The sequence below is a fragment of the Stylophora pistillata genome, chromosome 1 (genome assembly GCF_964205215.1).
Source record: "Stylophora pistillata chromosome 1, jaStyPist1.2, whole genome shotgun sequence".
Taxonomy (NCBI): domain Eukaryota; kingdom Metazoa; phylum Cnidaria; class Anthozoa; order Scleractinia; family Pocilloporidae; genus Stylophora; species Stylophora pistillata.
Window position 1 is genome coordinate 24,683,806 of NC_142519.1, and position 24,173 is coordinate 24,707,978.

Here is a 24,173-nt window from a genome sequence, read left to right on the forward strand (position 1 = left end):
TACGGCTCTCGCGCTTGGTTAATAAGATATATGTACACGATCTGACAAAAACAATCAGGAACCAATGATCGACTTCATTTTAGATATGGACATTATTAACTGTTTCATTCTAAAGATCTCAATCATAATTCTGCTTACTGTCTGCCAGACGATTCCTATGATGTTAGTGAGGAGAATATGGCATTGGATCAACTTATAATTTCCCAAATGATATTTTTTCTTTAGTCTCGTCACATGTTTGCTTGATATTGTATTAATATTGCGGGGAGAAATTGTGTCGTGGTCACTCACGGGAGTTAAAGGCTTCCACTGTTTTCTGTTTGAAAGTGAGTAGTGGTAGAATTTGAAGCAATTCACATTTCAAGCTAAACCTGTGTCAGTGCTACATCAATGGGAATATATTTTGGGTCGTGTAGCAATCAACCTCGTTCCCAGGGCGCTTTTCCCTCTTTGAAGGGGAGAGCGCGCAGGAACGAGGCTGGTGCAGCACTATGGCTTTCTTATTGCTGGAAAACAGTTTTCAAGGTGGTCACAAAATTGCAAACTGTTCTGAATGTGAATATTATAGAAGGCTTGTTGAAAGTAAATGATTGATCAATGTGTACCTTTTTTTTTGTTCTATATTTGAATCAGACATAAATTAATCGTCTCCAGAAATTCAGATATTTGACACACGAAGTGCTATTAGTTGAAATTCAAAGTTACGATAGAGGTAATCATAAAAACGTAATATGGATCGGGTTGTTTGATTTTATTTTTGTGAAATCTTTATTTTCAGTTGGATGTTTAATCAACTTTGTTAGAATTAACGAATTTCCAATCGGTAACAATTTTTTCTTCATTCAAAACTCTGTTTTCTGCTTAGGTCTCGCAGTAATATTTCTTAATTTTCTTTTTCTGGGTACAAATTTATGCACACTATTTTCTGTAAGATCTAATGTAGCACAAGATTTCTTTTCTTGGCTCAAGTATCCTTTGAAAGGATTTATGGTAGTGCATTAGTTATTTGCACAATTCAGATTTTAAAGATTTTTGTATGAGAAATTTTACAAAATATAAAATTGTAAATATCGTCCTCTTACACATGTCAATTCCATAGGTTTTTAATATTAACAGTAACTGTCAAATTATTAGGCTATTAATAATTAAAGTTTTCCGTTTAAATTGCCATTTTCAGTTGTAAAGGCAGTTATATGCATTAAACAAGTAAAGAAATGATATTTGGTATTGGCACGTCTTTGCAAGTGACTTGGGTTAAATGTGAACTCTGGACATTGGTTTTAATCAAGGGGGAAAACCTGCGAACTTGAAAAAAAACTCGAGGAGAAATGTCCACCGCCTTTAGCTTTCCCCTTTATACCTCAACATCAGTATTCATATTCCCCATACTGTTCTCTGGACATTTCCTGGGGTGTTGACAAGGAGAATGTTTAACATGCAGGAGCTCCTACAATTGGTGATCATTTCCTTTATTCTCATGAACCTAATGTGTGAATCAGGGATGATAATGTAAGGAGAATTAGATGCTAATCACTTGTGGGGGTCGAAAATGTTAATGGTTTGGGAACGAAAGGTGGGGGCACTATTGTGGGGAACGCGACCATCCGCACCACTGGGTTATCCCTTCTCTCTGGGTGGTTTGGGGGCGGCCCCATTTCCTAACCTTTTAAATTTGTGTTCTAGAATTAAGAACTAGAAGAAAATATTTATCTCATGTGCCGAGCACTGGCGTAGCTCCACTGTTCACTCGCTTTGACGAAGAGCTAACGCTCGAAACGTCAGCTTTGGGAACTCTTTGCATTATCAACTCGGTTGGTAGAACCAAATTGTCTATGTGAAAAGAATTTGAATTGAATGTACGATGAACCCACGCGTTTTAAAAACTTTGATAAAGCACTCTTATGCAGTAAGACAAAAAAAGTATTTGAATAACTATGGCATTACCAAGGTAATTTTTTGTATCGAAAACTATTCAATAATCAAAGGAAACTTTAAAACGACTAAAACCAACAAGAGTAACCCAAATTGAGTCACTAATTAGACGTTTATTATATAAATAGGCTCTGGTTTTAAGTTGGTTTAATCTCGAATAGAACGGAAAAAATCTTATATGATCGATTACCGCGTTAACTTTAACTTAGAAACAAAGATCTTGACGCTGCCAACGTAAACTCAAGAAATGATAGTGCTCAAGAAATAGATCCCGCGGTGCTACCGTTGACCCTTAACACTCTAACATCAATATGAATATTCTCCATACTGTTCTCTATACACTTCCTATAGTGTTGACAAGGTGAATTTGCTCAACGATCAAGAGATTCTTCAGCTGATGATCAATTCCTTCATTCTCATGACCTTAAGGTTTGATTCAAGGGTGACATTGTAAGGAGAAACTAGATGCTACTCACTGTAAGCAGTCACAGGGTTAAATAAGAAGCTCCTTTGACAGCCGTGTTCTGCTCAGACTACACGAAACAACTTTAACAAAGTCAAAGGATATCTTGGAAATTATAGCTAAATCTCGTTGGAGCAATTCTCAAGTTAACGTCACAAGCACTGTGGGATTGTATTGATTTCCTTCTTCACCAAATCATTGCACTAAAAAAAAGTAATGCCATCTTTTTAAATCAATCAGATGCAAAACTTGGAACAACTGCGGCAACGACACTTGCATTTTTATGCATTTAACGTCGTTTACTTCTAATTACTGTGAGTTCTCATTTTCATCTGTGCTCTGAACAGCCTCAGTGATTGGTTTGGTTTTACGACACTCACTCGAAAAGCGCTTCGGTGTTAAATACTGTTCTCTTCAGTCCATGAACATTTTTGAGCGGTCGTTACACCGTAGGTGATCCCTACTACCACATATCACACAAGACTTCAATCCACCAGGGCCAAATGCCCGGTGGGGTTGTATAATCGGCGGGGGCTCATTAGATTCATCGGATTTCACAGAGGCTTGATCTTCCTGCGGTGCTTCTCCTCTCTGGCTAGAAGTGTCAATGGAGTCTCCAGACATCGGTGGCGCTTTATTTTCAGTCTGAGAAAAAGTATCATCAAACGATCTCCAGTTCACTCCCTGTCCAGAAGGAGGATTTATTGGCCGCATAGCGGTTTGGTTGAGAGGTTCTTGCCGGCTATCGTTTCGCCAGTTCATACTAGCGTCAGCTCTATTTGGGGTGTTGTTTCGCGGGGTACTACTTGATGGCCCGAGGGCTTTTGTCTTCGACTTGTTGCCTAGCACTGTCATGTGCATCTTAGTGTCCCCTCCATGGGTGGGGAGAGGCGGAAACCCTGGTGGGGGCCGGGAAAATGTCTTGGACTGACCTTCTTTTGCTTTGGCTGGCCCAGATTTAGTTGCTTCCTGTGAAACGCCTTTAAGTACAGAACTGTATGACACTGAAGATGTAGTTTGACTTTCCGAACTTTTTCCCACGGTGGGGCGTTTATTGACGGGCTCGACTGGAGCGCGAGGAGAAGGAGCCATCCTCTCATACAAGCTATCAGCATAATCTGGTAATAAATAAGGTAGGTCTTCAGGTAAGCCCTCTGATGACCGTCTCCTCTCGGCCCTGCTAAAATACTTACGGGGCCCCACCCTGCTGTAAGGTGTTCCTTCGTGTCCTGTTTGTTGACTGACGGGGCTGATTTTTCTCGTTGGAGAAATTTTTTGTCCTCCTTTGTCTTGATTTCCCTCGATCATGAGTTGCTGCAGCTCCTGATTCAATTGGGTTATAGCAACACCGCCCTCGTTTGATTTGGACGGCGAAGGAGATCTGGGGACTTCGTTCTTCACCTCTTTATTTTTTCCATCAGATGGTGCATCGATCGTTTGGTGTGCAGGAGGTTTCGAGATCTTCTTCCCGTTTTCCTCCAGTAGCCCTTCGGGAATAATAATAAATTTAGTTTAAAAACGACAACAAAACAAATAAGCAAACACAACCGCATGTCCTGACCAATCTCACCTTTGTCTAAGTACATTCTTATTTCCAAAATAACTCCAGGGGGAAATCCAGCCTCCTGGAAAACAAAATTATGTTGTTAATAAAGAGACCGCACGAAAAAAAAATATTTTCTCTAAAGGCCGTTCTTTCAAAAAAGTAAGAAAATGTAAAAATGTTTAGGTTGAAAGTAAATCGAGTTAGCAGTATAATTTTGGCTTAATCAACTGAGTTTGTAATGTAAATTGGCCACCGTAAAGGCTTTGAAATCCTTTACAGTAGCCACTTTACATAATCAACTCTGTTGATAAAACCCAAATTACCTGGTTACTCCTACCGAAGCAGCACCACAGTTTCTTTTGAAACTTAAAAACCCGTTATTTACAAGTATGCAGTAGTTATGCTTTAGATCAATTTTCAATTGAATGTCGAAAAAAACAAAACTAAAATAATCACAACTACCAATCAGAACAAAGGTTTAAATCATTATTAACCAACGAAAAAAGTAAGAAAAGTAAAAATAGGCAACCAGCTTGAGGCGCGGGAAAACACGAGTGAAAGGTTAGGATTGATCCTAGTTCTGCATTTGATTGGTCGAGATGGTAACGCGAGTTTTCTCGACCAATCACAAAGAGAAGTAAAAGAATACAACTGAAACAATCCACGATCACTTTCGATGTATCACGCAGGGGATTGGTCTGCTAAATTCACCCCACCTTAGCTTCACACCCGATCAGACGCAAAACTTAAACCTTGAGAACGTCTCTATGTAATTACTTGGCGCTTCTAAATGGTCCCTTACGACATTTCCCAAGTTTTATTAGCGGTTGTGATTGCTATAAATTTGACAAATAACGCTGAAAAAGGGCGAAAACGTAACATGGCAACTTCTCTCCCAGCAAGCTGCATCACATACCTGATAAAATGTAAATGACAATGCCACAGTCAATCATTCGTTAGAAAAAGAATAGCCTCACCTGCAGAGTTCTTTTAAGTTCTTCCCAATCAGCAGTGAGGAGAGAGTCCTGAAAAATTATTAATCAGGCACGAGGCTCAAAATATTCCTAGATTACGCTTAAAGCTGCTAAAATTTAAATCTCACACTTCCAACCTTCACCTTTCAGTTAACAAACAACATCCAGGTGATAAATGGACAATGAAAGTCAATTTCGAGATAAATACCTACATCAGCTAATGACGCTCCAAAAACTAGGGGGAAACTCACCCGAATACAGTTATCGAAAAAGTTTTGCAGCAAATCCTGCAGTTTCAGGTTTTCTAACATCAACTTGACTTTGTAGTATGGGTCCCATTCTGCATTACACAAAAAAATTAGAAAGGAACATCCATTACACAAACTAATTACAGACATCTTGACGATTTGACTACCAGTCTTAGACCACTTATAGTGTTTGTTATCGCTCTATTCTTGTGCGTATTTCACTGTCTCCACTTGGAGTATTGCTCGCGACTCTGACCAAATATTCAGATAGGCTGTACCAAGCTTTACATGTCATCAAAACGTTTGACCTTTAAGACTCCAGGCACATCTCTTCCTTTTAAATTATGTACATGAAAATTTCTCGAAGAGTGGAAACTTGTTTTATTGCTTTTAAATGAAGTTATCTTCTGCTCATTGATTGTAACCTTTTGATCTGGAATTCAGCACACTGCCCTTCACACTATAAACCAAGAAACGTATCGTACATTTTTTTTTTTAAATAAATATAAAGGACTAAAAGTAGCCCTTTTATTATGTCATACCTTCACTCTCATTCCCAGTGCCCTCTGGGAGCTGTTCCTCTGTCAGGTCATCTTCAGGCTCAACCAACACTTCATCGTCAATTGATAAGTCTTCAGATTTTTGCTTCTCTACATCATCTTTGATCTTCCAACCTGATGCTCGTAACAATAAAATGTCCAGCAAGGTACTTTTGACCGGCCTATTGAGATAAAGAAGACAATCCAAGAGGCGCTGTGGAAAATAGGAAAAGAGGTATAGGAAAAGAAAATCTGACATCTCATTTCCCCTTTAACTACTATGAGTGACCAAGACATAGTTTTTCCTTACATTATCTTTTCAATTTCAAGAAGACAAGCGATGCGAATAAAGAAAAATATGAATATAGGGATTAGTAGTTGATCCAGTACCAACCGCCTCCCGGTTAGCTCAATGGATAGAGCGCTGGACTGTTGTGCGGGAGGTCGAGGGTTCGAGCCCTGGCCAGACCAGCACTCAGGGTCTTGAAATAATTGAGAAGAATTTACTGCCTTTCTATAACATCAAGAAATGGTTAGATATTCTAATCTTCTCGGATAGGGACGAATAATAATGTATTTTACCCTCGGTAAATAAAGGGTTTGTTTGTTTGTTCGTAGAGAGTAACTTATGAGATCTAGGGGGTGAAAGGATCAGGGACTGGATTGAATTGTGAACTGGCTGTGGTTTTGCCCAATGGGTAAATAAGCTAGAAACCACAGCCTACCCAGCATGGAAATCTACTCGCCCCATGTCACTGAATTAACAATTACTGGACGAGGTTGAACATAATAGCGATAATTATCAAGGCCAAAGTTTGTGCTATCTGCCAAAGCTGAAGGTTGAGGCAGATAACACAAGCTGAGGCCTTGATAATTATCGCTATCATGTGCCAACCAAATCCAATAATTGTTTTACTATGCATATTCCTGAGCTGCACTTGTAAAGACAAGTGTGCATAAAATCTATTGTTTCTAGGTATGACGTCACTTCTACATATATAAAATCTATTGTCTTTAGGTATGACGTCACTTCTACATATACAAAATCTATTGTCTGTAGGTATGACGTCACTTCTACATATATAAAATCTATTGTCTGTAGCTATGACATAAGAGAATGTACGATAACATAACTTTAGAAACCTGCTTTCCCATGGACCCCATTTTTTGCTTTGGAAAATGACAAAACAGACCAAACAAATACAAACTAGTGATTAGCCTCATTCAAAATCTTTAGTGTCATTACATTCTTACACTGCAAGATCTGGTGACAGTACAAGGTCCCTGATTGTAGCAAAATATCTTGAGATATCATTCCTGTGTACAAATTTTTAAGAAAAATATATCAACAAAACCATCAAAAGCTATCAAGACAAGGAATGTGATATTCAACACATTCCCCAAGTGAACTTCATTGAGCAACAGTATTTAACAAATGGTAAACACCACAGCGTACACTATTGAGTTATGGATGCACGCGGGAAGTTGCTAAGCATGAAAGAAGCGTAAGAGTCGCTCGAGGCAATAGCCGAGAGTGACTCTAGCTTCTTGAGTACTTAGCAAACCTCCCAAGTGTATCCTGGGGCGGATCCTGGGGCGGATCCTGGGGCGGATCCAGGGGTGGTTCGGGTGGTTCGGTCGAACCCCCTAAATTTTCCCTCAGAACGCTGGAAATCCTGTTTCCGAAGACCTAATTTTCAAAATCTTGGACCCCGCAGAAGGGGAACAATTCTCCGAACCCCCTTGACTAAATCCTGGATCCGCCCCAGGCATCCATAACTCAATAGTGTACCCTGTGGTGTTTACCATTTGTTTTATAACATAACATTGATACATTGTAGCTAAAGAGTTCCCTTTTATTTAACAAATCTTACGTGACCAGGAAAAACAAGCACGCGCAGAAAAATAGTCTTTGCATTTACTCACATCAGCAGCGTACACCCATGGGCAAATGGGGGACGCTAAATTGACCAATCAGAGCGTGTGCTTTACTTTGGGTATATTATAAATTGTGACAATGAAGCTTATACACCTTAATTCCCAGCAGTTATAAATAAACAAATTGTTCTCCTGATTTCATTACATTATCTTGACAAAAGATAATAAGAACAGACAAGCTCATCAGCAAGTTGGCTTTATCTTAAAAACAAAGCAAAAAAATTCTACTGTCTTGTTCACAGGGAAGTTAAAGGTTAAAAAATGTTCATATTGTGGATTTAATGGACTGTTTCATAAGTTCAATCAATTTGTAAACAAAGGTGGAATGGTGAAAAGAATAGCAGATGGGATAGGCAAGGAAAAAAAACCTAACTATCTGGTAATTCTTCCTTTTTCTCACATTGCACCACTCTTTGTTTACAGAGCACCTGGTACAAACTAACTATGGAGAAGCTCTGACCAAACAGTTGATTTAAAGCATCTAGAGGATTTTCTAAGTTGCAGAGTAAAACCTTCCAAATGGATGCAAATAGTTAGATGACACTTACAGGCCCATTTGATTCTAAACTTAAGTTCTGCACATATTGTAAATTTAGATAACTAGTTTGGCATGGATTAATGCTTCAACATCTAGCATATGGCAAGTATTTGCAGACAGTAACCTTCAGTACAATGATTTGATGGTAGAGGTACTGTTCTCTGTTTATAGTGAGAATCTAACACAAGTCACTACTAAAGGAAACCTCACCCTTGTGCTTGGTCAACTGTTGGTCCTGTGATCCTAAAGAATCCTGTCAGACATGCTGCTTTAACACTGTGAATTGCCACTGATTCAGCCTGTAGGGAAAGGTAATTTTGTTACAAATCTTAATCATAACTCTGACTAGGTAACTGTTCTCTAGAAGAATTTTCTTTATTATAATTGTTATTATTATTATTATCATTATCATTATTAGACCCCTGAGTTTCTAGGAGAGTTCACTTAGAGCTGTCAGACATTGACTTCAAAATTGAAAAAGGACATGCTAATACTTGCTAAGGCATTTAGAAAGGTAAATCTGGGGAACTCTAGCCAAAGCCAGGAATACTGAGCCAAGAAGTGTTTAACAGTTTTGTAGTTGACATCATTTTATACCTAATACGATGTTTTAGACTTTTTATACAGCAAGATTTTAGCCTACTTTTTTGTCACATCTTTTTGAAAGCTAGGCCATTATCTTGTTTTCTTCTATATTTGATTATTATGCAAATAAGTATTACAGTACTTTTATTACAAATAAAGTGATTATTATATAATCGCAGTATACCCTTCTGAAAGCTTCAGATTACAAATAAAATTGATATAGGGCACCAAAGGCATAGCCTATTCAATTGTCACTACTACATAGGTAAAGCTAAACGTTAAAAAAATTGTGTGCCCCTAGACCCTTAAAGGAAACAAACGTTCCATCAACCTATTAAAACTATGCTTGAAGCTAACGTCATTTAAGGAACTTAGTCCGATAGGACCTTAAAGGTCCAGACAAAAATAAACCTAAGAGTTCTAAAATGGTATACCCATAGACCCTAAAATGGAGATAAATGTTTAAAACCTATACTTAAAACTGATGTCGTTGGAAGAACTTAGTCCAATAGGACCTTGAAAGCCCTGGCAATATTAAGGAGGCTAGAGAATACAGCTTTCTGCATGTTCCTTAGCACTGAGTGACATCCACCACTTCCAACCAGTTGGTGTATACTTTCCTTGACCCTTCGCGAGCTCCCTCCTAGTGCGTCTATTATGATGTTATGCTGCTCAATCTTGTACTCTGGGTATCTCCTTCTTAATTCGTACTGCAGTGGGGCCTACTTGTTTGTCTTCTCTGCACAATTGATCTCTCTGTCCATGGACAGCTCATTTCAAGTAACAATACTTTCTTCCTCTCCTTGTCTATAACCGTACAGTCCATCCTGTTGTTTCTCACCTCTGCATGTTCTGCATATAGTGGTATGTCCTAGAGTGCCTTTCCTCTCTTGTTCTCGTAAAGTGGCTTCGGCATGTTCTGGGAGTACCACGGTGGTACTGTTGTCACTAAGTCTTTGTCTTTTAAGAGTTCATAGAAAATTACCTTAATTACCTTATTATTATTATTATTATTATTATTATTATTATTATTATTATTATTATTATTATCATCATTCCAAGCGTCCATTAGCCTTACCTGATCAAATGATAACCAGTTGTGGAGACTATTTGCAATGATACTATCAACTGATGACTTCAAACTGTGACAAATACAGTAATCATAAAATACAAAATTTGAAAAGGAAACAATCTAAACAAGTAGACATACAGTTATAGTCAAGTTGAGAACCTGCAAGTGAAACAAAGGCTGAGTGTCTTCTACAACCAATTGCAAATTTGTTGAGACACCTTGAGCAAAAAGTGCATTTACCAGCCATGAAGAAATTCATTGCAAAAAGCCAAAAGCTGCCCCCTTCCACAGTGTAATGTTTTTCATCAAAGTTTTGAGCAATATTATTGCTTAGCTAACAACATTACAAGAGGGGGTGGGGGTGGGAATACTACAGTCAAGGGGTTAATTGAATAAATGAAATTGTTACATTGGGGACAGAGCAGTTTTCCTTGCTGCTTTTCTTATACAGAACAACCTCCTAAAACTTGGTACACCCCCAAAATATTTACAAAAATTAATTTTCTCCTTAAAACCTCTGGAAATAGAAAAATGCCTTTGATGAAAACAAAGTTCTGTGGTTTTAAATGCCAGGCCCTATTATTTTCCATTAATTTTGTTAAATTTTAGACCTAGAACACTTGAGCCTGTGTTGATGACCACACACCCTCTGACGTAGTATTTCATTATTCAGCCCTGTCTGCATTGGGTCCTTGAATAGTTTTTAACTCATATCATAGTAATGTTTCTCTATAATGTGTGTTCCAATTGGCTGAAACAGCATGCTTTATCAGAATAGAGACACACTTACGTTTCATGTTTCCCCTTCACTTCTTTTGTACTTTAGCCACTTTCCGTGTGCTTTACAACAAAACTGAGCCTAGTAAAGACTTTATTATTTGTAATAATTAATGAACTTACCCACTAGTGTCATCTTCATGTAAAACCTCCAGATAAAGTTCACCAAGAAATGATGAAAATCTTTGACATCTTTGGCAGATATCACTTAAGGATGATTGCTAAATTAAAGCAAATGAAAGTAGAAATCATATTACAGACAACACAGATTTAATGCAAGACAAACCTTTGGTAATGTTTAGAGAGAGAGAAAATATAATATTTAACAGCACCAAGCCTAAATAAAATATTGCTACAGCTATCAAAATGAAGCTGGAGAATTCTCTCACAGGGCTCGACACTAAAGGTAGCCCACTAGCCACAGACTTGTAGAAAATAATTTAGTTTTGGCTGGTGGTTTTCAATTTCCACTAGCCAGTTTGGCTAGTAAAGACTGTTATCATATAAGGGGAAAAATTACTGAATTGTGATTGGTCAAGACAGAGGGCATTATTTTTTTTCTTAATTTTTGTAATTGCCCCGGGCAAAATTACTTGAAAATGATTGGCTGAAAATCACTTAGCAACGACTGCCAAGGTAAAGAAATTTCTGTTTGTTTTGTAACAATGACGTCCCATTTTGCACGAGATCAGTAAGAAAACATTTTGCCCCTTATATTATAAACAAGTAATCACATGGTTCCTTGTAAAATAAAGGATTAATATCACTTGTGTTTTCGGATGTTGCAGAAATTGCCCTTGTCGCTGTGCGACTCGGGCAATTTCGGCAACTTCCGATTTCACGCGTGATATTAATCCTTAATTTTACTCGGCCCCATGCGATTATCTAATATACAAATTGTCATAACTTCTAGAAACATCTTAGATGTCACTGGCCACTTGGCTAGTAAGTTGAAAAGTTAGCGTCAAGCCCTGCCCTCAGGTATCCAGAAATTATATACAATACATATTGCCTGATGGTTTGACAAATGGACCTAACCATATCAATACATCACTTATTGCTTACATCCATCAGCTGTTCTTGACATGTCATCACCTCTTTATTGATAAGATCACCAGCATCAGGTGTACGCAAGTCTAAGAAAACAATATATACAACTAATTGGATGTGCAGTGTCTAATTAAGAATTGCTGCAGAGGTAGTTCATAATGAAAAGAACAAAACATGCTCAAGGTATAGTCATTGACAAAATGTAATTTGTTAAAAATTTCTTTCTTAACTTCACCATAAATGAAACAACTACTGAAAAAAATACCTCTTAATAGTGTGCACACTTTAACTGCCACATTCTGAAACTTGACATTATCAATAACCCTCTCAAGTAATAGTTTTAGGGTAATTGACACTTCAGAAACTCCTGGAAAGTCCTGAGATATTCTGCTGTCAGCTATTAATTTGCCAAGCTCAGGTAGATAATCTACATCATCATCCACTACCATGCGGTCAATAAGTTTTTTTACATGTCGTTGAAACTTCCATATTTTCCACTCCAACTCTGCTTTCAATTCTTTATCTCTGGTATTTTCATTCAATGGCTGTGTTTTGAGAAACTCAGGCTGTTTCCATGGTTGAAATGTTTGTTGTTGCAGTGGTTGTGTCCTCAGTGAATTATTGGTATCTCCTAAATATGGAGCAGTGTTTGTTTGAAACTGAGCAGCAATGTTACTTGTCACTTGTTTTGGACTGAAGGAGAAGTTTGAGAAAGGTGACTGCGGTAACCTCTGAACTGATTGAAAAGATGTGTTCCTGCTTTGTGTGAGGGGGGTGAAATTTTCTAGCTTGGGCTCTGTGTTGGGTACATTTGCTTCATTCATCTTTGTTTGTGCAAATCGCAGATGAGGTGGTTGGTACTTCACAGATGATTCATTGCTTGGAAATACTGAGTTGGCTGAAAACCAAGTTAAAAGTCATCAGCACCACCAGATTAGAAAAGTGTAAAAATAAGAGCCCTAAAAATTAAATGTAAAAATAAACTATGTATTGAAAAATGTCTGCTAAATACGTAGTTTATTTAATACACACCCCACAAGTGAATAGCATTTTTCACACACACTGAATGGCTACTCTAGAAGTGATTGCGAGTACTACAAATTTTGGGTAAATTTTTCAAGGCTTATGGTAAAGTACCTTTAAAAAGGACTAACTCTTTTCAACACCCAAAAGCTAAAAATGACTCAAAAAAGCATAAATATTGTCAAGAAAAAGGGAGATCATAGCAAAAAGAGAAATAATGATGACAAATGAAAATATTCAAACCAAGAAGAATATCTACCACAGTTTAACTGGTGTAGATAAATTCCCAGACTTGCACATTTCACTATTGATAATCCAGCTCTCTTTTAACGAAATTTGGTTCCCATTCTAACATGTTGATGGTGGTAATGTCACCCTAAAGTGTAACCTGCTACTTACCTTGCATACAAACCAGTTATGCAATAATTTCACATGGAATATCCCACAAGTCACAAAGTTATACACAAAAAAATTGAGTGAAAAGTGGGGTATTTCATAGAACTGCATCACTGAATAAAACCTCGCATTCTGATTGGTTAACGAAGTGAGGTATTTAGTGTGGAATTGCGAGTTGAAAACGAGGCTAAGTGATATTGTTTCATATCTATGTATACATAACAACTGTAAGAAATGCTGTTTTCTTTTATTGTTGTTTTTATTCAATTGTGTGATTCAAGGAAAATTCATTACTTGACTTATGAATCCCCCATTAAATTGCACAGTTTGAAAACAGATACTGCACTCATCACTTCACAATTTGTGTGATGTCCATTTTTGTAAATGCAATTTAATGTGGAATTCCCTCGTAAAGTAATGAATTCCTATAGTATACCACAAGGAAAAGAGCACTTATTCCATACCATGCAATAGAAAATACAGTGGCTAAATCAATCAAGAAACATTCTTGCAGACTTCATTTCAAAAGGAATTACACTAGCTCCATAATGTTTATAATGTTGAGAATGTTTTAAAAACCTGAAAATCATGTACCTTTAGGTATTGTACCTGTACCTGTAGGTTGAATTCTTGGAAGAAACTAAAAATTACTCCAATTAGGAAGGGTAAAAGCTTGAAGTCCATCATGGGTAGGTTGAGTGTATCACATAAACAGCAACTTTCCAGTGTTCTGATTGGATGTATTTCTATGGCATTGTATATTAAATAATCAAATACAAATTTAACTAACTTGAACTGTGTCCTGTCTGCATCTGAGTGAGAAATGCACTTGGGCTGGCCAAGTAAGGCCTTGTTGAACGCAGTGATTCCACTGGTTCTGGATCAGTTCTTTTGATATCAAAAGTTCTAGGAATGTTCTTTTCCTTTTTCTGTATTACAAAGTCTGGCTTTGGTGGAAGAGGAACCTCATTCAAGGAAATTGCATTTGTATCTCTCTTTGATTCACCAACATGATGTACTTGTGGTGGACTAAACGCACTACTGTTTAAATCAAATAGTTCCCTCTGTGAAGATTGTTCTTTAAAAGAAATGGGTAATTTAGATAATGGATCTTTGGTGGTAATGAAACTATTGCTTTTCTGCCAGGATGGTTGCTGTGATTCTGGTGGATGGAATGAGAGTGAGTTCCATTGTTCATCTATTCTTTTCTGCTGACCAGAACTCAGTGCACTGTAAATTTAGATAGGAAAAGTGCAGAGATCAAGATTTCACACTTTTGAGTTGTAAAATTTCCATAAATTTCCATGACTTTTTGAAAAATTCCATGACATAAGTTAAGCAAGTGTACTAATTGGTTGATGTCATGTAAGAACGCCTTGTAATACAAAAATGTCCGAGAGTGTAAATCTTGCAATGCATGCTGTTTCATTTGACTGATATTAAATCTTATTTGTCGACTTGTTAATTTTTCAACTTTGGATCTATATTGCTTTGCACTCATAGAAAGCCTGCTAATTTTCTATGGTTTTCTATAATTTTCCATGAGCCAAACCTAAATTCCATGTCTTTCCAGGCCTGGAAAATGAAATTATAAAATACCATGTCATTCCATGACCCATACAAACCCTATATATCATAAAACTACAAATTACATTTATCAAATATAGAGCCAAGTAAACTAGTGCAAATGAAAGTATTGTTACACACACTATCCCTGATTGGATGTTGGTCCACCACAGGTTCTCCCTCTCCACATTATGTCAATGTTCTCTAACAGTTCACCGATACTCTTTTGCACTCCAGAGCAGAGAATTTTAAGTTGGCTTGTAAAAAAGCCATCCATGCACTGATTAAGATGTGTTGAAAAATATTACCTGAGTTGGGAAAAGCTTCCACGACAGGTGAAAACCATTTTAAGGACACAATAAATTATATGTGACATGAAAACAAAATTATTTAACATTTATTCATCCATACATGTACCTGAAAGAGCTGTCTTTCTGATGATGACTACTGCTATCTTTGTTCCATATTCCTTTACCTACAACATCTTCAGGACTCTAAAAGCAATTCAATGTATTATGCATTAGACCAAGTGCCTCATTCCCTATAATTTAATGGATGTTGACTATGTCTGCATTTGAACCAAATGGCCCACAAAGGGCCAGAGCTTATCCCTTTCACTTTTAAGATCTCATTAGTAATTCTCCTTACTGTCTGCCATACCAATCTTGGGATGTTAGTTCTAAGAATCTGGTACTGGATCAACCAAATAATCCCCTGATTGAAATGTTTTAATCCTCATCACTTGTCTGCTAGATATTGTACTTATTATAAAAGGAGAAATTCTGTCTTGGTCACTTAGGGGAGTTATTCAGGTGTCAGTAGCATGGAGTGACAAAGAATATTGTAACATCTCCTTGATGGGATGCCAGTCCACTGCTAGTTATAGCTCCTCCCCCACCAACTCTCCAGCATCGTAAGCTCCTTAGCTGACAATTTTGTACTTTTGGGTGGAGAGGAGCACTGAGAGAAAAGAGTCTTGCCCAAAAATACAACATTATGGCCCCACCAGGTCTCAAACCCAGACTCTGAGTGTACAAGCTTAAATAACTTGGCCACATCATCGTTCATAAAGGTGTTCAACCTTTCCTTTCATGCCTCACTTCCTAACATCAGCATACAATTTCTTAATTATCTCTGTACATTTCCTACGGTACTTACAAGGAGAATTTTTCAAACAATTAAGAGCCTATTGAGTTTAAGATCATTTTGTTAATTCTCACGATCTTAATGCTTGATTAAGGGTTAAAACAGTTAGGTGCATCAAGGGCCTGGCCCCCACATACTTATGCGAGTCTTTTCGAAAGTGCAAGTCTATTCACTATCATGATACTAGAAACAGAGAATCCTTTGATATTCCTCCAAGTAAGACAAAGTTTGGCCAGTGACGTTTCCTCCACAGAGCAGTCAACATTTGGAACAATTTAGACAATGATTTTCAACAGTTATCTTTAACACCATTTAAAAAAAAAAAGTTGAAAATACACACGCTAGAGAAGTATTTTAATGATCCTTTTTATAAATCATAATTTCATTCATTTATTATCATAATATCTTTGTATTGTTTAGTATTGAAAAGCCCTTAGGGGAATGCTAATAAAGTATTATGTATATATGTAAAATTATAATTATGCTCATCATTCTTAGAGGTTTAAGGACCAAGATATCACTGTTATTTCTCCTACATAACAGAAAATACATTTCCTTGTAACCTATTAATTCTTGCATTCCCAAGATCTCCCTTACTAACTCTCCTTACTATCTTCTATACAATTCTTGTGATGTTAGTTTGGATCAACTAACAATCACCTTATTGATATTTTCATTTATTCTCATCCCTTGTCTGCTTTGTATTGGATCAATTATGTAAGGAAAAATTATGTCTTGGTCCATTGTGGAAGTAAAAGGATTAAGAAAATCTGGTCCTATAATGAGTATCAAAATGATAATTATCTCTTCGAGACAATTGTTTTCTTGTTTTTCAGCACCTATATGGTACCCTGACAGTGTATCAAAAGTTTTAGAAGAATTCATCAAATGAACATTCCTGGCAGTAAGAGTCTTCATTTTCTGATTATGCCACTTACAAGCTATGTTTAAAGTGCACAAAGATTTGCATTGTACCTTAGCAAGGCCTTCAGAGATAAGCACATCACCCACTGAAGTTTCTTCACCATTTCTATTTCTGCAATGAGAAAAAAAATTTTAATCTTCAATGACAAAAAATAAAACAGATAAGAGGTGAGAAAGGCATATTTTTTTTGCTAGAATCTCTCCACACAGTTTTTTCCAAGAAATTATGTGGCAGTACAACAAATCAACTAGGAATGGGACTATTCTATGCAGTGAAATGAAAATCTAATCACAATGAAATATTTCTATTTGTTTAATGATGTAGTCACTTCCCATGTGATAGTGATCCCAAAGTGGAACTGGTAGAACAGAATTTAAATTGAGAACAAACATGAGTCACCATTCGTTGATCATTCTCTTCACCCATGGCAAGTTACCTCTGATCGATAGTCTGAGCTTTTCAACCCTCTACATATTCTCAATACTGTTCTTTAGATATTTCTAAAGGAACTGACAAGGACAATTTGTTTCACAATCATAATCTTTCACCATTAGTGATCACTTCCTTTATCCTCGAGACTTTTAAATTTAATCTTTGATTCAAAAGTGACATTGTTAGTGGAAATTAGATGCTAGTCACTCTTAACCCTTTTACATCCAAGAACTGATTATTAATTCTCCTCTAGCTACCACACATTTCCTTGTAAGTAAGTTACGAGAATTTGGTTTTAGATCAAGATAACAACTTCTACCTGATAAGTTTGAGTATTCTCATTACTTGTTTGCTGAATAATGTTGAATATTATGGGGAGAAGTTACATGTTAATCACTTCTGGGAGTTAAAGGGTTACAGATTCAATGGTTGAGAAGATAAAGCAGGGCTTTTATTATAGCTAAGAGAAGTAAATAATTGTACACTAACCGCATATAAAGTTTCCCTCTAAAATTGTCAATAAAATGGATTTTAAGTCTGCTTGAAACAAGCTCACTGAATCTTTTATTCTCCTCCTCTGACCAGCTTGCATTGATCTGTAGAAATTACTTTTCAGAATTTGAAGGACATACTATTAGGTACAAAATTCTAAATAATATAGGTGGTTTGTACGTTATGTCATTGCCGCCATGTTGGTGGACGTAAACAATAGATAACTCGTTAGCTTCTTCTCTTCGTCCACCAGCATTTGTTCCTTTCACTATTGTTAACTGTTTCTCTAGAGATTGGTTGCAAACCACATATTGCAGCATATATTTTTAATCTGAAACATTTTAAAAATCTTCCTTCTTTTCTACAAAATTAGATTTTACAATTCTTATACAGTCATATAAAACCAGTTTGATAACCAGTCTCAAATAAAAGAAGGATTTTGTGCACTACTGTGTACTATTGGAAATCTAGAAAAGAAATGATCACTGCAGCTGGACTACAATTTCAGCAATTCTAGAAGAAAAACAGCAATCGAACCTGTCCCTTCCAGACACTCATTGGGTCCTACCATACCAACTGAGCTATGAAGCCATATATTGTAAGCCAGGAAAATTTTAGAGGGTTCTTCTTTCCCATAGAGGAATTTGATGAAAACTTGTAACAAAATAAATTTCATTTAACCAGCAGATGAAAATGCAGCAAAAAAAAATTGTAAGCTTGTAATAAATAGATTAATCACTGTGACCATAAAATAATGCAAGCATAAGAGCAGCAATCTCTCAAACCAAAAATACAGCTGAATGTAAAATGATATACTATGATCCTGATTGATAGTGTAGGTTACATACAGGTTTCACACCATCCAGTGTTATATAACGTGCTAGTGCTGGGCGAGACATGATATCACTTGGAGAGGAATGACAAACTCTATCCAGTGGTACACATTCTGACTGTCCATAATCCAAGTAAAATACATCTAACATGCTGTCAAAAAATTCAAAACAGATCCTGGGTAGTTGTACTAAAGTAGATTTAACACTTACAACTAACTCCTATAGAAAACATCAAAGATACCTCTAACAACATGATGACTGCTCCCTTACAGTGGTGATGAATATATGTCCAGTTGTGCTATAAGTGAACTGAGTCACAGACTTTTGGGAGTTCATCCTAAATTTCATATCAAGCCTTGCGTGACCTCTGAACCCTAAGATCTGATTGTGAATTCTCCCCTCTAGCTGCTACACATTCCCTTGTAAATTAGTTATTGACGAGAAGTTGGTGTTACATCAAGAGAACCTCTACCTGATTAGTTTGAGTATTCTTACCTCCTGTTTACTGGATAATGTATGTATAAGGGATATTGTAGATAGCAAATGCCTCAATATTCGTTATCGTTTGTTTATTGTTCTCATTCTAATAGTGCCAATTGTGGTAAAATTTTGTGTGCGCTTTCTTTGTGTCATTATGTAGCATTATGTAACGTAGCATGTATTTAACCTTATCACACGACTCAGGCAGTCAGAGGGCCAATAACTAAAATCAACCAATCAAAATGCTCTATTGCCGGTCCAATTTTCTCTAAGTATTGGACCAGGCACTGTCCCGAATGATACCACACTAGTGTCCCTTTGAACTTCAGTTGTATAATAAATCTCTTATTAACCAAGCTTGCTCGGGACTGTACTGGAAGAATATCGACCCTTGGTCTTTATTGTACGGACCGAGCTGCGCTCGGTCCGTACTGTCAAGACCTCAGGCCGATATTCTCCCAGTACGGCCCTTGCGCTTGGTTAATAAGATATATATAATGTACATCGTAGTTTGTGCAGTTTGTTCAGTTTTTGTCCAGTATTTTGTTCAGTATTTGTCCAGTGTTTGATTTTTTGGTCACTCGCTTTGTGTAGCTATTTCGCCACTAGGCAGGAAATCCACAACATTGCAACAAATGTAAGTTTTGTATTACGTAGTTTTCATTGTTATTTTTGTTGTAGCTTTCCTTGTGTATTTAACTTAGTTTCTATTTTAATAGGTTTTCGTTCGCTGTTTCATTTGCAGTTTTAACCGTGTTGTTTCGTTTCGTGTTGAAAATTGTGCAGTTAGAGTTTCTTCTTACCAATAAAAATAATCAGTCACCCGTGGCAGTTACAGATATTATAAGGAGAAGTTACATTTTAATCAAGGCTGGTAGTTATGGGTCCAAGAAGTAAAAAGATAACCCCCCTCCCAACATTACTACCCTGAATGGATTGCCAGTAATGGTAACTGAAAAATTTAAATTGTCAAATGAACATAATATTGTATGGTATAATTAACTTTCAAATTTTATTGACCGAATCGAAATATGGCATCCAATTTGAATTGCCATTGTTCTGGACTTACTAGCCTCTCTCACACATGTGATAATCCTTTTCTGTTTCCACATCAAGACGAGGCTAGTAAGTCCAAAACAATGGTAATTTAAATTGGACGCCATATTTCGATTCGGTCAATAGTATTGTCATAAAATTTAAACAATGAATTATACCAAGCAGTAAGCCAAAGTTCTTAATATTTCAAGAATTATTCAACAAACCTGTTGCTAATGTGCCTAGTAACCTGGCCTCTTCTCCACTGGCCAGTGCTTGAATGAAATACACACACTGCCTGACCACATGTGGGTATTTGCTCAACACTTGATCTTTGTTGTTCATTACACCATGAATTCAAAGCCATGATGTATGTGTCAAACTGTTTGAGCTCATCAGAAGTACCTGGTATTAAAAAATGTTAAACTCAAAACAAAACACCTCAGATATTCCCAGGAATATTTAATCTTTAAACCCCTAAGATCTGATAATCAAATCTCCCCTCCAGCTGATACTCATTTTTTTGTAAGTTAGTAACATGAATTTGGTGTTAGCAGGGCTCGACACTAAAGGTAGCCCATTAGCCACAGACTAGTAGAAATTTAGTTTAGGCTTGTGGTTTTCGATTTCCATTAGCCAGTTTGGTTAGAAAATAAACTGAAATTGTCATAAAATCTATGATGTCACTAGCCACTGGGCTAGTAAGCTGAAAAGTTAGTGTCAAGCCCTGTGTTAGATCAAATTGGTGGATATATTATGGATATATATCGAGAAGTTACATGTTAATTAATTCTGGGAGTCACTTGGGTTAAAGAAAATGTTATAAAAATTAGCTAGTAAATCTGTGTCATAAGATTCAATTGCACAAGCATGTTCTCCAAACTTCCCTTCAATACAATACCATAATAATTGAAAGGTGAAGCATGAAATGATTGTCACTTATTTAAACATAAAAGACTTACAAAATGAAATGACCACACCATAATGCATATAATAATACATGTAGAGTGCATCCCCCCAAGGACATTAAAATTAGTTACAATGCATAAGTTTTACTCAAATGCTTCAGGAAAGTCAAAAGCATAGGAACTGCCAGACCAACACTTAAGGTCTTAAAATAATTGAGAAGAATATGCTACCTTTCTATAACATCAAGAAATGGTTAGATATTCTAGTCTTCTTGGATAGGGACAAATAAATGGAAGTCTTGCCTCCTACAGGGTTAGGGGTAGGAGACGTTAATTTCCCACGCATGAGATTACTGTTTGATGGATGACCTTCTCTGGGGTGAGATGGGTGGGTTTGTTGGAGCTTAAACCTCGTAGGGGACCTATGTCCTATTGTTTCTGCTCCAGTAATTTGTACAAATCCTTAAAATAATACTCAAATAACCAGTGTATCCAAATGTATCCACTTTTACGTAGTTATCCTAGCTCACTTATCAAATTACTTGCAAGGACCTCCACTTAACTCTTCATGCTCCAACATCAGTAGATACATATTCTCTACACTTTCCTCAATACATTTCCTGTGCTATTAACAAGGAGATTTTGTCCACCAATCAAGAGCTTCTTTAAGAAACCATCATTATTTTTATTCTCTTGAAGTTATGTTTATTTCAGACACGATATTGTAAGGAGAAACTAACTTGTAGTCTCTCTTAGTAGTTAAACATGAAACTTGACCCCTGTAAAGAAAACGGGTTGGTAAATGTTTATAACACAAGAAATTACTAAGTTTTAATTTGCTTATCAAGCTAAATTTTGAGTATGTTATGTTGGGGTTCTTTAATTTAATTTAAAAATTTTTTATGAGTATCTATAAAACACCTATCATATCTTTGGTGAGGGATTTAGTAAAATAAACTCTGGTTTGTTCGGGACTAAAAGCACTCAGTCATACAGACAATAAAGAGGTGCTAGATGAAAGGCTTCCATTGTGAAAAAAAAATCAATATTCGATTTGCACTTTGCTCTCTTTCCCTTTAACCTGCTTTAACAGAAAGCAAAACTTCTTTCAAGCCCACTTTCCTTGTTGATTGACAGTTCTATCATACAAGAAACTACCACCAGCGGCTACTTCATTGTACGAAAGTAGCTTCACACGCTGGCAAGAATTGGTTAAGGGTCGTGAGTTTCTGGTACAGTCCTCGACTCATAACTGGCCTACAAGATAAGTCAATGCCAGGTAAAGATATCATAATTATCCAGTTTTGAAAAAGGAATCAACGGTTACAAGGAGAAATAAATCAAAGCTTAACAAACCACAGATTTAAACAAACAGGCAATGGTAATCAATAATTTTAGATTGCGACAAAAAGAACGACTGTGTTGTTCATCATTGTTTTTCGATCGCCTTCGGCAGGGGGATTGTATTGTCATCCCACAATATATATTGTTTATCGTTTCAGTCTTACCTGTCTGGGCCCAAAAGTGCTCCACATCGATGATATGAGTGACTCTTGCAAGCGTGTGATTGTTAACAGAGTCGCCTGGAAACTGTTTGACCTGTGGTTTGATCTCATTTTCTTGAGAAGGAGACAAAATCGAAGATCCAACTCGCGCGCTACTTTCTTTCGCAGTTTGAGCAGCTTCCCATCTTGCAAGTGCTCCTCTGCCCCTTCCACGCCCGCTCATGATTTTTCGCTACAATTTAATATTAGAAATGACCATATAGATAACACAAAATCACTATAATACATCTAACGCGTTTGTTTGAAGCCACTGCTGGGGTTAATGTTCCAGGCGTTCTTCGTTCTGATTCCACATGCAGGGTCTGGGTCATGGAAGGCAGCCACATATGTTGTATATCCCACCAGGGATATACTTTATGTACGTCCCAGTGTAATGCAACCTAACACAACTATACACGGCTCTACACAGCTATACAGGGCTATACACAGCTATACGAGGCTATACAGGGCTCTATACAGCTATACAGAGCTATTCATAGTTATACACAGCTATTCACAGCTATGCACAGCGATATACAGCTATACTGGGCTATACACAGCTATACACAGCTATATACAGCCATACACGGCTATACACAGCTATACACGGCTACACACAGCTGTACATGGCTATGCGAAGCTATACAGGGCTATCCACAGCTTTTACACCGCTATACACAACTATACAGAGCTATACACAGTTGTACAGGGCTTTTCCACAGCTATACCGAACTCTACACAGCTATACAGGGCTATACACAGCTATGCCGGGCTATACACAGCTGTACAGGGCTATATACAGCTATACCAAACTCTACACAGCTATACAGGGCTATGCACAGCTGAAAAGGGTTATACACAGCTATACAAGGCTACACACAGCTGTACAGGGCTATATACAGCTATACCGAACTCTACACAGTTATACAGGGCTATACACAGGTATCATGACGAGGCTATACACAGTTGTACAGGGCCATACACAGCTATACCGAACTCTTCACAGCTATACAGGGCTATGCACAGCTATACAGGGCTATACACAGCTATACAAGGCTATACACAGCTATCCAGGGCTAGACACATCTATGCAGGGCTATATTCAGCTATGCAGGGCTATACAAAGCTATACAGGGCTCTACACAGCTATACAGAGCTATTCATAGCTGTACACAGCTATTCACAGCCATGTAAACAGAGTATACGCAGCTATACAGGGCTATACACAGCTCTACACGGCTATATACAGCTCTACACAGCTATACACATCTATGCACGGCTATACAGGGCTACATACAGCTATACACAGCTAGATGCAGCTACATTCAGCTATACAGGGTTATACACAGCTATGTACAACTAAGCTGACGTTTCGAGCGTTAGCCCTTCGTCGGAGCGAAGGGCTAACGCTCGGACAAGGGCTATCGACGAAGGGCTAACGCTCGAAACGTCAGCTTTTGTAATCGTTACGGTGCCCAATTTACCATTTCAACTTTGTTGATATATCCAAATTATTTCGTTACTCCCACCGACGCAGCCCCAAACACTTTCTTTTGAAACTATCAGCCTTTATTCATATGTACAACTAAACACAGCTAAACAGTGCTCTGCGCAACTGTGCACTGCTCTACACAGCTATACACGGCTCTACTCATCTATACAGGGCTATACACAGCTATACAGGGCTATACACAGCTACATAGGGCTGTACACAGCTATGCACACCTAAAC

General features: G+C 37.3%; 1 protein-coding gene and 1 pseudogene across 1 annotated transcript; both read right to left on the bottom strand.

The window, feature by feature from the left end:
• Positions 1-2,356: 2,356 nt before the first annotated feature.
• On the bottom strand, positions 2,357-22,738 carry LOC111331217 (uncharacterized). Its single transcript, XM_022936276.2, has 18 exons — positions 22,407-22,738; positions 20,218-20,395; positions 18,491-18,626; positions 17,640-17,746; positions 16,769-16,829; positions 15,065-15,141; positions 13,872-14,311; positions 11,928-12,560; positions 11,678-11,748; positions 10,736-10,833; positions 9,842-9,905; positions 8,389-8,477; positions 6,957-7,019; positions 5,706-5,884; positions 5,167-5,255; positions 4,919-4,966; positions 3,966-4,020; positions 2,357-3,882 (listed from the first exon to the last, which is right to left on the bottom strand). Exons 1-18 carry the CDS (start codon positions 22,624-22,626, stop codon positions 2,810-2,812), a joined length of 3,681 nt encoding a protein of 1,226 aa, XP_022792011.1. The 5' UTR covers positions 22,627-22,738; the 3' UTR covers positions 2,357-2,809.
• Positions 9,122-9,832, bottom strand: LOC148741787 (uncharacterized; annotated as a pseudogene).
• Positions 22,739-24,173: the final 1,435 nt, after the last annotated feature.

Coding starts and splice junctions, on each gene's coding strand:
- LOC111331217 (XM_022936276.2), bottom strand. CDS start 22,626: ATGAGCGGGCGTGGAAGGGGCAGAGGAGCACTTGCAAGATGGGAAGCT. Junction 18,627..20,217: donor ACTAGGCACATTAGCAACAG/GTTTGTTGAATA, acceptor ATTTTTTGACAG/CATGTTAGATGTATTTTACT. Junction 12,561..13,871: donor GCAGACAGGACACAGTTCAA/GTTAGTTAAATT, acceptor CTTGGTTTTCAG/CCAACTCAGTATTTCCAAGC.